Raw genomic sequence first — 15,386 nt, 5'->3', positions numbered from 1 at the left:
GATGACAAAGTGGAACTGTAGGCAGGAACAAAAGAAACAAGCATTTACAATGCAATGGTTTCGCCTTTTGAAAAGTTTGAGCTATTGGCATTGTAAATGACAAAATTTGTATTTATGTGTTGGTTTTGAAAATAAATAAATAAATAAATGGCATTGTCATTTACAATGCCAATAGCTTAATCTCTTGCAAATGGGGCAGGGCCATGACGAAGTTGTTGCTTTGAGTAACTACACCGATTTTCAAGAAAATGATATAATGTTACACTTAATTACATAAAATAGGGACCCACCATTTAACGCTTTATTTTTAGCTCAAAATGATTCCAGCGCAGTACACAATTGTCAAAATAGCTGCTGACGCTCTGGTTGTTCTCATTGTTATTACGCACTCTCGCTATAATGGTGTTGCGAACTGCAGCGTAATAATTATGTGATCTGGCGTAATTTTGGGAATTTCATACCAATTCCTGAAATGACAATGCTGTTGTTAAAATGTCGGCCGGGCCTAGTTGTTACCAATGGTCTGCAAGTGTCTACAGCGCCGCGGCCAGGGCGACTGACGCTGGAATCTGGGGATCACGGTTCGATCCCCGGCTCCGGCGGCAGGTTAGCCCAGCACCATGTGACTCTGGGCAATAGCTCGCTTAATCTTCCCGACGGCCCCCAGCGCCTAGAGACCCTTACGGGTGATTGTGCGCTTTACAAATGTGGACTTTTTACAGAAGCCTCTCCCAGCACCATGGCATGGAGATGGCTCTTGTACTGATCTTTAAGTGCCGAGAACTTTCTGGAATGAATTTCAAACAGAAGTTACAAGGATGGAGCAACAATGTGATGTATGCAAAGTAATGCAGTGCAAGACAGCAGAGCACCGAGTTTTGGGGTGTTTAGTGGCCCCAATCTGTGCACTACATGGTTTTTCCAATTACAGGGCAATGAAGGGACCACGGTGGGTGGTGGGGGCGGGGTGGGGGAGAGTGCGCTGACGTTCTCTGGAAACCAAGGGTAATGAGGTTTTTTTTCTGGTCCTTGAGCAGAGGACTCCGTAATTGCTTACATTATGTTTGATAATGGGCTGGACAGAGGGGGCAGGGAATCCCATTAAAGAGGAAACCGAGAAACAGAAGGAAGTTGGTTGCAACAATGCAGCACGCACTAGTGGGTTCCATTGCACTAAGTTGGCGCCGCTCATTGTAAAAAACTGACCGACACTTCACTGGAACGCTTGCCAAGTGGCTGCAGCATCCACTGGAATCCCAGCAAAATCATGGCACCTCACGGTACACCTGGAACAGACATTGTATCCGACGGCGATCATGATGTTCACGGTAACCAAGGGAAAAATATTGCACTTGCACAATGAAAGTACGATTCACTGAAACCCTTGCAGGACGAACGCTTCACTGTAGCCCTTGCACCGCTCACTGTAAGCCAGACATGACGACTGGACCATGCACTGGTGCTTGACGCAGCTACTGGAAGTCTCACTAACACTGGCGATTGTGGCCTTCATCACAGCCCCGGGACATAGATTGCACCATTCACTAAACCTGGAGCAAAGCATGCACCTGGCACAACGGCCTCGGTATTTTCTATAAATAAACCTATCACGGCGATCACATTCCCTGCGATCCCGATGCAGCCACTGCACCACTCGCTGCAATGACTGCACCGTTCACCAACTCGAACACAACATGGCACTCCGCTGTGTCCCAGCACGGCGATCGCATCATTCACTCATCCTGGCACAAATAGATCACCACTCACTAAAACCCTGCACCACACTGCATCGTCCAACCCTGGCACAACGATGGCATCGTTCATTCAAACCATTTAAACCTGACACCCCAAATGCATTGCTGAATATTACCCAGGCGATTATTGTAGCCATGGCATAAGGGCTCTTTTTTGTAACCCTGGCACAACAAACCAAGCACTGTGTGACTGGCGCCAAAACGGCACGTTGGTAACCATGCACGAGTACACCTCTTTATTCCTGGCACAACGTGTGTACCTTAGTGTAACAAGGTCACAAGTAAATCACGTAGTGTAAACCGGACCACTATTGCACATGAGAACCATCTTGTGACTCACGTACAATGGCATGCTGGTGGCCAGCTCGCACGCCTCACCCTGCGACCACTGCTATCCCTCGCACTAGAATAGCCCCTTATTGCAGCTCGTGCACGAATGTGGGTGTATTAAGAGTTTGCGGCCCACATGCAAAGCAAGGGGGATTTAAAAACACTTCAAATGCAAACTCTTGCAGGAAAGCATGACATCGGCGCCACAATTATAATTCCACCTCTCACTATAATACAACAGGACAGCAACATCTAACTGTAAACTCCATGTCCCCCACTGTCCTCCGTGGATTTCAGAAAGTTCAAACACTGAAAGGAACAAAGGCCCCTTAAACAAGGAACAAAGGCCCCTTAAACCGCGTGCCACTACTAATTCTTTTTATTGCAAAATAGTTCCGCTACCTTCATTACCCATTGTAACAATTTCATCGCCTATCTTTTGAAATGCTACTGTATTCCCTTTGAAGCCAGTGAATTCACTTACTCATGTGGAGTTAGGGGCCCAGATGTAATCTGCTCTGACCAAAGAACAAAAACAAAACACAATGGAAGAGACCACTCTACAGTCTTTAAACCCCCTGCTGGTGAACCCACTTTCCTGGCTGTACGACCCCTGATGGTCTAGCCCCGCCCTTCCTCTAACATCCTTCCTGGATCGCCCTATATACCTTCCTCGGTCAGTTTCTTTAACTTGTATTCGCCCCAAACTCGGGTCACTCCTCAGTCCTGGAAAAATAACATTGTTTGCGTATTTTCGAAAAGGCACATGTACAATCGTAACAACTACTAACACGGACAGCGGGAGGGGGGCGGGGTAACGGGCTCACGGACAGCGGGAGGGGGGCGGGCAGGCTCACGGACAGCGGGAGGGGGCGGGCAGGCACACGGACAACGGGAGGGTGGTCAGGAAACAGCCAGCGGGACAGGGACAAGACAAACAATGAACACAAACATCGTTGTAAAAAAAAAAAAAAAAAGTACACGCCCACAGTGGCCACGTCTTCATGACGTTGCGGAGAGGGAAAGAATCGGCGGGAACGCCCACGAATCGCCTCTCAGAATGACGGACGCCTCTCTCTTCCAATGGCTGGCCTCCATTTATGGAGCTAGCCAATGGAAGACAGAGGCGGGAATAAGCCACATACTTGTAAACAAAAGTTTTTCGCCTGCGCGAAACGCTGCTTGCGAAGCTGTTCGCAGGCGAAACCTAAAAAGGAAAGACAGGAAGAGGAAATGAAAGAATGATACATGGAAAAGGACAGAGTGAAGGGGAATGTGAGGTACGGAGAGGAAAGGAGAGAATGACAATCTATTTGGAGAGTGATAGAGAGAGATATGCTCAAAGGGGCTGCAAAGAAGACACAGGGGGATAAGATGAAGTAAAGGACAGTGAACAAATGGGGGAGAGAGGATGGTGTTGTGGGTTCTTGTAGTATGGAATACAAAACGGCTAATGTCAGAGGCAGACTGAGAGTTTAGGGAGAGAATACTGTTTAATGCGTTCCCTGTGGCCTCGAAATTGGTGGTGTGTATTTCAGGAGTTGAATAAATAACTTTCAAGAAAACTGAGGACTCGAGTACTACTAATCTTATCTGAAGGACTGAATTTTAAAGAGAAGAAAGGGAGCAGGAAAGAATATGAAGGGAGTGGAGGTTAAAGGAGAACAAAAGAAAAGATAGATAATGCCAAAGGAGGTGTCAGAGATAGAAAAGGGAAAAGTAAAGAAAAAAGCGGAGGAAGAGATAGAGAGAGAGAGAGACATAGAAACATAAAGATGAGTGAGAAGATGTTGGAAAACTGCCTTTTCTATGTGATCAACCAGTACTTTTCGACTTTTGCTAGAACCTATATTTTTGCTGGATTTAGAAGTCTGTGTACTTTACCTCTTCTAACCATCAGTAAAGTGCCTGTGCTCCCTCTTTAAACATGGTCGATTTGGCATTTCCTAATTGGCGTATTTAACTTGTCTATAAGTCCATTAATATATGGTATAAAGTGTACAGAGGGCCTGGAAGTTAAATGTCACTAGTGGACTGCAGCACCTTTTGTACCATCTACTACAGGGTCAGTGCAAACATGGCTCCAGGCCTTTCACTGTAGCTTAATCGTGGCACTGGCAAAACTGCAATTCGAGCTGTAAAAATAAACCCTTTTGATGGGTCAAAACTTTAAAATATTTATAAGTCACCCCTTTAGGCTTTGTAGCTCAATGGTCATGGTGCATGTTTATTTAAAATTAGTACAAGTAGAAATGTAATGTTAAAAATTATTTTGCTATGGTAGGCCTAGCTGTCCTATACCGAAAGCTGGAGTACAGATTAAACTACTAATACAGTATCTTGGGAAAGGGACCAGCTCCAAAAATAATTAAAAATCCAATTCAATTGTGAAGTCAGATTATATAAAAATAAATATTAATAAAAGTAACATTCACTAAGTTACCATTTACCTGCCTGTACCGTCAGAATGTCAATTAACATAAACCTCAGCCAGCCCCCAACTAGTTATTAGCCTTGAATAGGCCTGAAATGCCTACAAGGAGCCAAAGAATGACTGACCTGAATGGGCAGAGATGACTCCTCTGAACTTCACTGAATATGCAGGTTGGGACTGTGGTCACCACTTTTGACACTACAGTGTCAAATCCTGCTTGACAGGTCTGCTGGGTTTACATAGCCCTTGGGACAAACTTGAAAGGTGAGCAAATAGGATGCCAAGATAATTCTTCAGAATCCACTGTCTGGTTGCTGCAGGACTCTGCTTTTGTCCTACCAGACCTCTGTCTCTAGGTTTATTGTGGGTACCGTGGTGGCCACTTATTGTATTGCAGTATTAGATGTGGGAGGACACTAGATTACCATTGTACACTGCCCACACAAAACTGCAGCATTCAGAGTCCATATTTGGGGGGGTGGGGGCAAAGGATGTTCTCATATTGAAAATGCCCAAAGTGGGTAGTGTTGGTCCTGGGAAGTTTTACCCCATTGGTTAGGGCATGCCCAGAAGTCATTCCCACCCACTAGCTAGTGGCAGGCATAAATGTGGCACCTCCAGGCACCCTCTTCAGTACACCTCCAGGGTCTGCTGCATGTGGCCTCAGAGGGGCCCTGGAGGACTGGAGCTGCTCCCGCTTGCTCCTAAGGCAAACAAATGGACTCCAAGTCTCACAAGGCTGACCACCAGTTCAATCTAGTGGGACAGAAAAAGCTTCAAGAGTCCTTTTCCTGGAAGTACCCAGATGACCAATGGCAACTGGATCTAGAATGAACCCTGCTATTGGCCTCTGCTCGATACCATGTGAGCCTCTAGTGCTTTAAGTCCGAATCCTCCCATGTACTCCATTGGTGGATTGGGACTTAAAGCACTACGCCAAATGGTAAAATATTTGTTTAGGACAAACCTGGTGTATCCGACCCATGGTCCACCACGATCAGCCTCAAATTGCCCATAGGTCTCGATCTACTGCAACAATTGCCTATCACTGGCGCTTTGTACTTTTTGACACTATTTCTACTCACAATTTAAAAAAAAACATATCTCCGGTTCCCCTTATTGATTTTTTCCTTTTGTTTTTTACATTTTACTCTATTTTTCCAATTTTATTTTGTTATGTTATGTTAGCGAAGCTTTTAAAGCGCACTTCTACCCATGGGTGTCCTGGCGCTACACACTGACTCACTGTAAGCGGGGTGTCTTTTGGGAGTTTTATTATTTAACATTTTGCTTTTTTTGTTGTTTTAGTAGTGCATACATACTTTACACCTTGCTCTAAGTTAAGCCTGTCTGCTCTATGCCATAGCTTCCGTTTGGTTGAGCTCCCGTTAACTGAGTGACTTTGAATGTTCACTCTGACAAGGGTAGTGATTGTTCTTTGTGGTGGGTAGTCTCCCACCCAAAATAAGAATGGGCCTAGCGAGAGCATTGTCTGCTCATCCCGGGCCGCTGCACGGGGGTGTGTGGGGCAGGAAAATGCTTCTGCCCCCCGCTCCTGCCCTGCAGATACTTTGACAGGTCCAATGTTAATGGACTCTGAAATGTCCGAGTAGGAGTTTTTAACCCCTTCGATGCTTGTGACGGAACCATTCCGTCATGCCTCACGGTTGAGCTGTGCGGATGACGGAATGGTTCCGTCACGACCACACCCGCGAATGGAATGTTCAGCACCGGGGGAGAATCGGCGCCGCACGCAAGGTGTTAAACCTTATAGTTCCAGGCCAGTTGGAATTTCAACTTGGGGTATTTCACACTTAGTTATCACTAGGGGAGAAATACCCCAAGCCTTAATCAGCACTTAGATCAGGAGCATAGCAAACAAAAGAGCAGCAGATGCAGCAGCACCAGGGTCCAGTGGTCTGAGGGATCCGCTGCACCCCAACTATGGCTGGTATTTACTGCCAGACCAGGGATGGGACCTCGTGTTCCTTATATGCATTAGCGCTAATGGCACCCTGGCTACGTCACTGGTGTAGATGACAAAGTTAGAGTCCAGCGCCTTATTAGACTGAGCGTTAACATAAATAACCCAACACTCGCAGGCGTAAATAAATAATATTTCTTACGTCGGTTCTAAATTATGTTCAAACAAGATTAATGCCCATTACTATTTTTGAAGGTAATACGATGAATATAGATTCACTCTCCGTATGATACCTAACATTCATTTGGAAAAATGTTCTCAATAACAGAAGCAGCAATAAAAAAAACATCATTATTATTTATAAACGAAATTTTCTTTGATTTTTTTATTTATTGCTGCTTCTGTTTTTGAGAATTTTTTTCCAAATGAATGGTAACACAACATTGGATTTTGGGAGTTTTAGTACACTTTAATTGATCTAATAAAACTAACTAACAAACTTGACACTAACGATTTGCAAAGACAGGTACATGGCTAGTGACAGCCTTTTCTGCTAGCCTGCAGCAACCCGCCCACCATGCGGGGTGCTGCTATTGAAAGGCCCCAGCTGGAGGTGCTGGTGCTCTGCACAATGGCCGGTAAGTAGATCTGTGGTAGCCAGATAGCTCGGCAGTTACCAAGAGCCCTTAGTGTGCTTTCTGTCCGACCCTAGAACATGCTGTAAGGTTCATTGGGTTAGTGCCCTCACTGATGAGAAACATGCATAACGAGTAGATTGTTTAAATCTCAGCTGGGCCAACTCGCCTGTCATACATCCGAGGTCAATGAAAAAACACCATCAAACTTGGAAATATTGTCAGGTTCTAGTGTGTTCTGTCTAAATGGGCAATATTGGTATAATTTGTATGGAATGCTCAGTATTAGGAAAATGCTGAGTGCTTTGAAGGGAACTTAAAAAAAGATCTGGTGGAAAATGGAAATGAGGTGGAATGGGTGACTTAAAAGGGGCAAAGGAGTTTGTGGGGTCATGGAGAGTAGGGAAAGCACCAAATCATGATCAGTGCATCTGGGCTTTGGATCTGCCCATTGGAGCATCTGTCTCTTGCTTCATGCTCTTGGCTGTTTGTGTGTCATTCCGCCTCCTGTGGAGTGAATGAGGGACTATTTTACATCTCAAAAGTACAGTGAATCATCACAAGTTAAATAATGTATTTTATAAATACTGTATGAATAAATCATTTGTTATGTGTTTTGTTTTTTTCACCGCAGCAGGCTTTTTTATGATTTACTCAGGACTTAATAGAAAAGCCAGACATATGTATTTGCCAATGTTTGTTAAAAGGGAGCACCTCTTGCTCTGTATGAAGAGCGCAACTCCACGGCGAGCCCTAGTCTTGTCCAAATATCTCACAACAGCGGCACAGAAAGTTGAGATTCCCACCCATTAATTCAACCCCTAATGAACAAATTTGATGAACCGCCAGTAAAAATTAAGTAACTGTGTAATTAGGTGAGTGACGGTGGGTTCCTCAAGCTGGTCTAGTCTGATAGAGACAAGCCCGATAAATACACAAAACATTTTAATATGACTTCCTTGTATGGCAATGTACACACTCTTTCACTGCTGCAAGCACAGCACTGAGGGCTCCTCCATGTGACATCGGAAGGATGAACGGCCTGCGAGATGACCCACACCTTTCAACGGCGCTCACATCTGCACAGAACTCAAAATACACCATGTCAGAGATCCCAAAATATACCGTGTCAGAGATCCCAAAATATACCGTGTCAGAGATCCCAAAATATACCGTGTCAGAGATCCCAAAATATACCATGTCAGAGATCCCAAAATATACCGTGTCAGAGATCCCAAAAATGTACCGTGTCAGAGATCCCAAAATATACCGTGTCAGAGATCCCAAAATATACCGTGTCAGAGATCCCAAAATATACCGTGTCAGAGATCCCAAAATATACCGTGTCAGAGATCCCAAATTATACCGTGTCAGAGATCCCAAAATATACCGTGTCAGAGATCCCAAAATATACCATGTCAGAGATCCCAAAATATACCGTGTCAGAGATCCCAAAATATACCGTGTCAGAGATCCCAAATTATACCATGTCCGAAATTTCAAATATACCACGTTAGATCCCAAAATATACCATGTCAGAGATCCCATAATGTCAGTGATCCTAAAATATACCATGTCATCGATCTAAAAATATATAGTCAGAGATTTTCAAATACATGATTTCAGAGATGTCAAAATATATCGTGTCAGATATCCCAAAATATGCCAAGTCAGATGTGAGTAGCTCACCCAGTGTTGTTTCTTATTACCTTGAGATGACAGCACTCGTATTTCCTTTATTCACATCTGGGACTCATATTTCTTAATTTAGAATGGAAAAGAAAAGCTACCAGTGCGAGGAGGAAAAAGGCAGGAATGGATGAAAAATGACCGGAGTGGACTTGAAAGCTCTGGAGTGATTTTTGATTGGCCATCAGAGATTAACCTGTAAATTCAGAAGTTCAAAGGTCATCAAGGTCCTCTTGTCTAATTTACTTCCTGTGGTCGATGTACTGCTGCGTTAATTCTCATATGGAATTGATCCAATACATGCCTTATATGTCAAGCGCTTTGAAAGATAGGATTAACTTCAAGCACTTGCATATGTCCCAGATGCTTACCAATATATATTCATCCACATATATTATATGAACAATCAGAATATGAAACGCATACAAACAGCACAAATTTTATGGAACTTGAAAATGCATGCAGATTTGAACACACACCAAACCCACACTACCTGGGCTGATAGACAACCTGAAGGAAATGTACTATGGAGGTTAGCTCACTGACTCTGGACTGGGTGGAGTCACTGAGCTTCAATCCAAATGTACTTATGTACTTGAATCAATGGTGCAGTTCTGGGCAAATCACTTCATGTATCCATGTTATTTTCTCCCCTAACCGGTCACAATAGTGCGTCTGCTTAGAAATAAGTTACATGCCCCGCCTTAACAAACACAGGGAATGTGCAGATTGGGGGTCATGTCGCTGACTTAGATAAAGCCATTTACATCCATCGCCACTGCACTGCCTGTCTGAAAAGTGGGATTACGGCTGTTCTTAAGGTAAACATAACAGTTGATGACGTATTCGATCACAAGCTTCTATTTGACATACTCTGTAACAAATTCTATGCATCATATTATTGACCTTAAATGATGTGCTCTTATTTGACAAGTTATCAACTATTTCACATATTAGATTGTGAACTCTTATTTCACATCAGCAAGCTCCAAATTTAAATATCCCACCACGATTGTCCATTAGTCATATTTGATCATGAGCTCCTATTTGATATATTTGATCATGAGCTCCTATTTGATATATTAGATCATGAGCTCCTATTTGATATAATAGATCATGAGCTCCTATTTGATATATTAGATCATGAGCTCCTATTTCTCTTTCCTTATCATGAACTTCTTTGTAACTCATCAGATCATAACCGTCTCTCTGATATATTCTATCATGAGCTCCTTTGTAACACAGTAGATCATTTGCTCCTATTTCACATACTAGAAGACAGCATCACTGTTTGTGTTTTTTATCATGGGCATCTATTTGGCGAATTGGAGCCTCAGCCCCCACTTTACGTAGTAGACCACGAGCTCCTATTTCACAGACCATATCATGAGTTCACATATTAGATAATGCCCAACTATTTTATATTTTCTCATATGAGGCTATACTATATTAGATAATGAACAACTATTTCATTTATTCTATTAGGAGCTCTTTTTCGACATGTACGCTCCTATTTCGCAGACTAGATTAGAAGTCATTTTTCAGACACCCGATTGTGAACTCCTATTTGGCATATTAGATCATGAACTCCTTTTTTTGACATATTTTTTCACAAATGGCTATGTGACATATTAAATCATGATCTCCTGTTTCACATATTAAATAACAAGATCCCCATCGCGTATTCTATTATGAGCTTATATTGATCACAGAAAATCATGAGATCCACTTTTATATATTCAGTCATCAACTCCTTGTACACATATTCTGTTAAGAGCTTCTATTTGATATATTGGAGCAAGCTCCTCTTTCACAATGATGAGTTCCTCTTTGATATATTCTGTCATAAGTTCTTATTTGATATGTACGACAGTGAGCTTGTATTCGACATGTTAGATCATGAGCTCCTCTTTCATATACTGGATCATGAGCCCCTGTTCCATAAAGTAGAGGAACAGCTTATACATGACATATTAAACAATGATTTACTATTGATGTATTAACTGATGAGCTCCTAATTGAAATATTTGATTAAAACATGTTTATATACCGCATGAAATGCTATTCAATATATTATATAATGAGCTCTTTTAATATATTTTGTTATGAGATCCAATTTGAAATATCATATAATGATTTCATATTTATCATATTACATAGATTCTAGTTTCCTCATTCTATCATGGCCTTCTATTTGATATACAAGATCGTGAGCGTCTATTTGTCATAACTGAGCTCATGTTTGACTTCGAGTAGATGAAACCCTTAATTCACATATTTTATTCATGATATACTTTAATACTTCATGAGCTACTATTCGCTATATTAAATGAAGAGCTATTATGTGATATTTTCTATCACTCTATCACTGGTGCATGTTTGACACACATCATGATGAGCCACTCTGTGATGTATTTTGTCATGAGATCCTATTTGACAAATTCAGTCATATGCTACGATGGCTATGGTAGATGATTTTGCAGGCCTCTTTTCTGTGGAGCTCTGAGCAACAAACTGGTGTACTCGTAAACTACTGAGGAGATGCACATAACTGAGTGAGACGGGGAAAGGGGTTGAATAGGACATCCAGATTGAGCGGTAAGGACAGTCATCTCAACAGAAGGTGGGATTTGTTGTGGTGAGGTCTGTCTTCTGCAGGGTTGATTTTAGGGGCCTGCAACTCACAGATGTGGTTCTAGTGGCCGTATGTGAATCAGTCCTAGAGGGTCCAAGGCATTGGAGATAAAGGCACATCACAAATAAACCTAAATGAACACAAAGAATCTTACCTCTTGAGATATCTCCAGATGTTTCCTTGCAAATCGTAACGCTTGCTCATGGTTCCCCAGGGACACGTAGGCATTCCCTAGACTCCAGCAGGCTCGCCCCTCTCCAACCCTGCAGGTAGAAAGAGACAATTCTCCATCAATGATGCACGTACGTTGAGTAGACTCATGGTGTGCTCACCGCCTGCGTTACTAAACCTGATGAGGGATGTAGCCACCAAAAGTAGTTCATAAAGGCCCACCAGACCATTTATTTGTTCATTTTCAGTTAGGAGGGTTACAAGAAGTCTGTCATACAGTGAGTACCTGCATACGTCTGGGAGAAGAGGAAGCTCCCACAGTGAGGGGCCTTGTAGAAAGAATTCTCATTGCACCAGGACTTGTGATGCCTCTGTCCCATATACGGTAACGCAGTCTTCAATGTACAGGGACAATATAAGTATGTTTCCCACGTCCCGTCACCACAGTCCCACACAGCTCATTCAGATCAATAAGCTAGATCGAAAACTGATATATCCAGGAGTTGCACCTGTGAAAACACAGGTAGCACGTCCACCTGTCCTACTTATGAAGGGATTCTCTATAGCCAGATCAGAGGTCATTTCTACCCAATACCAATACACTTGTGAGTATAATTCATGGTCTGTTGAAAATTAGAGTGCGCGCCTTCGTAAACGTGCGCTTTATGCCATCATAGGGTTATATCTTCTATTAGGTCACATAAGAGAGTGTGTTGATGCCTTTTTTCGAATGCAGTAGACCACCTAAGGCTTTCACAAACAAATCCAGAACAGCAACCAATCCTTTAATCAACAAACGCACAAACTAAAAGCGCACCCAATGATTGGAATGAGGAGAGCCCCCAAAGCTTACACAAACAAAAACAACATGTAGAATAGCAACTTTATCCACTCACAGAGAACATAAAAGACCAACCAAGCAACTGAGTATTTTACCTAAATATACACAACATAAAACAGCACCCATGACTTTCCAGATATATCCACAATGTGCAGGAATCAGAAAGGAACAGCCACAGAAAAGCACCCAAGGTTTTCATCATCTGATACACAATACAGACGAGCGGTCAAAACAATAAATGGCAAATACACAACACAGACCAGAACCCAAATACACAACACAGAAGAGCAATCGAGATGTTTAACAACAAAAACACAAAGCTAAAAAGCACCAATGTGGCCTTGACTGACAATGGACAAAACAGAAGATCACTCAAAGCTTTTGCTAGCAAATAGCTAATGAAGAGGAGCAACCGAGGCTTTCGATGACAAATACACAATGCTTAGGAACAACCAAGGCTTTCAATGCCATAAACAATGCAGAAGAGCAACCAAGGCTTTCAATAAAAAATACACAATGCAGAAGAGCAACCAAGGCCTTCATTAACAAATACACAATGCAGAAGAGAAACTAATGCTTTCAAAAAGAAATACACAATGCAGAAGAGCAATCAAGGCTTTCAATAACAAATGCACATTGCAGAAGAGCAACCAAGGCCTTCAATAACAAACACAGACTGCAGAAGAGCAACCAAGGCCTTCAATAACAAATACACAATACAGAAGAGCAACTAATGCTTTCAAAGACAAATAAACAGTGCAGAAGAGCAATCAAGGCCTTCAATAAAAACTACACAATACAGAAGAGCAACCAAGTGCTTCAGTAACAAATACACAATGCAGAAGAGAAACCAATACTTTCATTGACAAATACCAATGCAGAAGGGCAACCAAGACCTTCAATAACACATACACAATGCAGAAGAGCAACCAAGACCTTCAAGAACAAATACCAATGCAGAAGAGCAACCAAGTGCTTGAATAACAAATACTCAACGAAGAAGAGCAACCAAGACCTTCAATAACAAATGCACAATGCAGAAGAGCAATCAAGGCCTTCAATAACAAATACCAATGATGAAGAACAACCAAGGCCTTCAATAACAAATACCAATGCAGAAGAGCAACCAAGTGCTTCAATAACAAATACACAATGTAGAAGAGCAACCAATGCTTTCAATAACTAATACCAATGCAGAAGAGCAACCAAGTGCTTCAATAACAAATACACAATGCAGAAGAGCAACCAAGGCTTTCAATAACAAATACCAATGCAGAAGAGCAACCAAGGCCTTCAATAACAAATACCAATGCAGAAGAGCAACCAAGTGCTTGAATAACAAATACTCAACGAAGAAGAGCAACCAAGACCTTCAATAACAAATGCACAATGCAGAAGAGCAATCAAGGCCTTCAATAACAAATACCAATGATGAAGAACAACCAAGGCCTTCAATAACAAATACCAATGCAGAAGAGCAACCAAGTGCTTCAATAACAAATACACAATGTAGAAGAGCAACCAATGCTTTCAATAACAAATACCAACGCAGAAGAGCAACCAAGTGCTTCAATAACAAATACACAATGCAGAAGAGCAACCAAGGCTTTCAATAACAAATACCAATGCAGAAGAGCAACCAAGGCCTTCAATAACAAATACCAATGCAGAAGAGCAACCAAGACCTTCAATAACAAATACCAATGCAGAAGAGCAACCAAGTGCTTCAATAACAAATACACAATGCAGAAGAGCAACCAAGGCTTTCAATAACAAATACCAATGCAGAAGAGCAACCAAGACCTTCAATAACAAATACACAATGCAGAAGAGCAACCAAGACCTTCAATAAGAAACACTCACAATCCAGAAGAGCAACCTTGACCTTTGATGACAAATAAACAACACAGAATGTCAAACCAATGTCTTAATTGACAATTACGCAATACAGTAGAGCACCCAAGGCCTTCGATGACAAACAACGCAGAAGAGCAACCAACGCTTTCACTAACAGATAAAAAATGCTTAAGAGCACTCAAGGCCTTCGATGACAAATGCACAACACAGAGGAGCACTCAAAGCTTTTGCTAGCAAAAAACACAATGCAGAAGAGCAACCAGTGCCTTCATTGCCAAATACACAATGCAGAAGAGCAACCAATGACGTCAATGCAATTGCACAATGCAAAAGAGCAACCAATCCCTTTGATGACAAATACAAAACAGACAAGAGTGCTCAAGACTTTTAACTAAAAATCCACAATATGTATCTGCGCGCCCTTGTCCTGCAAATGAATGACATAGAATAGCCCTGAAAACTTTTTGGGGCAAATACAAAATGCAGAAAAGCTCCCTTGGCCTTTGATGACAAATAAACAACGCAGAAGGGCAACCAACACCTTCATTGAAAAATACATAATGTACAGAAGAGCGCTCAAGACTTTTTAAAAACAAATACGGAATACAGAAAAGCACCCATGTGAACTTGACTCGCAAATGCAAGACGTGGAATAGTGCTGAATACGTTTGGGGCATTTACGCAATTCAGAAGAGCAATCGTGATCTTCTATGGGGAAAAAACAACACAGTAGAATGACGAAGGCCTTCAATGACTAATACACACTGCAAAAGAACACCCAAGGATGTTAACAAGGAGAAGGACAAGGAGATTCACAAAGGCTTTGCCCAACTTATTCACGAAATAGAACTCGGTGTTTCCCAACAAATACAAAACACACCAACAATTATGGAATGTAGGTAAGTACCTACAAGGTATTTACTAGCAAACACCAACTTAACAGGGCACCCAAAACTTTATTTATCAAACACATAATTCAGTACAGCACCAACAGCTTTTGCCAACACATAAATACTGCAAGGTGTTTACCAATGGAGGCACAATATAGAACTGCATGCACGCCTTCTACCAATAAATGTGAAACACAGAATAGCACCAGCTCTTATTCCACTTATT

General features: G+C 42.1%; 1 protein-coding gene across 3 annotated transcripts in view; it reads right to left on the bottom strand.

Moving 5' to 3' along the window:
* Positions 1 to 15,386, bottom strand: part of LOC144754272 (G-protein-signaling modulator 1-like) — an 886,476-nt gene that overhangs the window by 335,977 nt on the left and 535,113 nt on the right. For all 3 annotated transcript variants that reach the window (XM_078641903.1, XM_078641902.1, XM_078641904.1), the window contains exon 8: positions 11,556 to 11,664. In XM_078641903.1, coding sequence (XP_078498029.1) covers positions 11,556 to 11,664 — 109 coding nt within the window. The remainder of the gene's footprint in view (positions 1 to 11,555; positions 11,665 to 15,386) is intronic.

The sequence above is a fragment of the Lissotriton helveticus genome, chromosome 5_1 (genome assembly GCF_964261635.1).
Source record: "Lissotriton helveticus chromosome 5_1, aLisHel1.1, whole genome shotgun sequence".
Classification (NCBI taxonomy): domain Eukaryota; kingdom Metazoa; phylum Chordata; class Amphibia; order Caudata; family Salamandridae; genus Lissotriton; species Lissotriton helveticus.
This window is presented reverse-complemented; position numbering and strand designations above follow the sequence as displayed.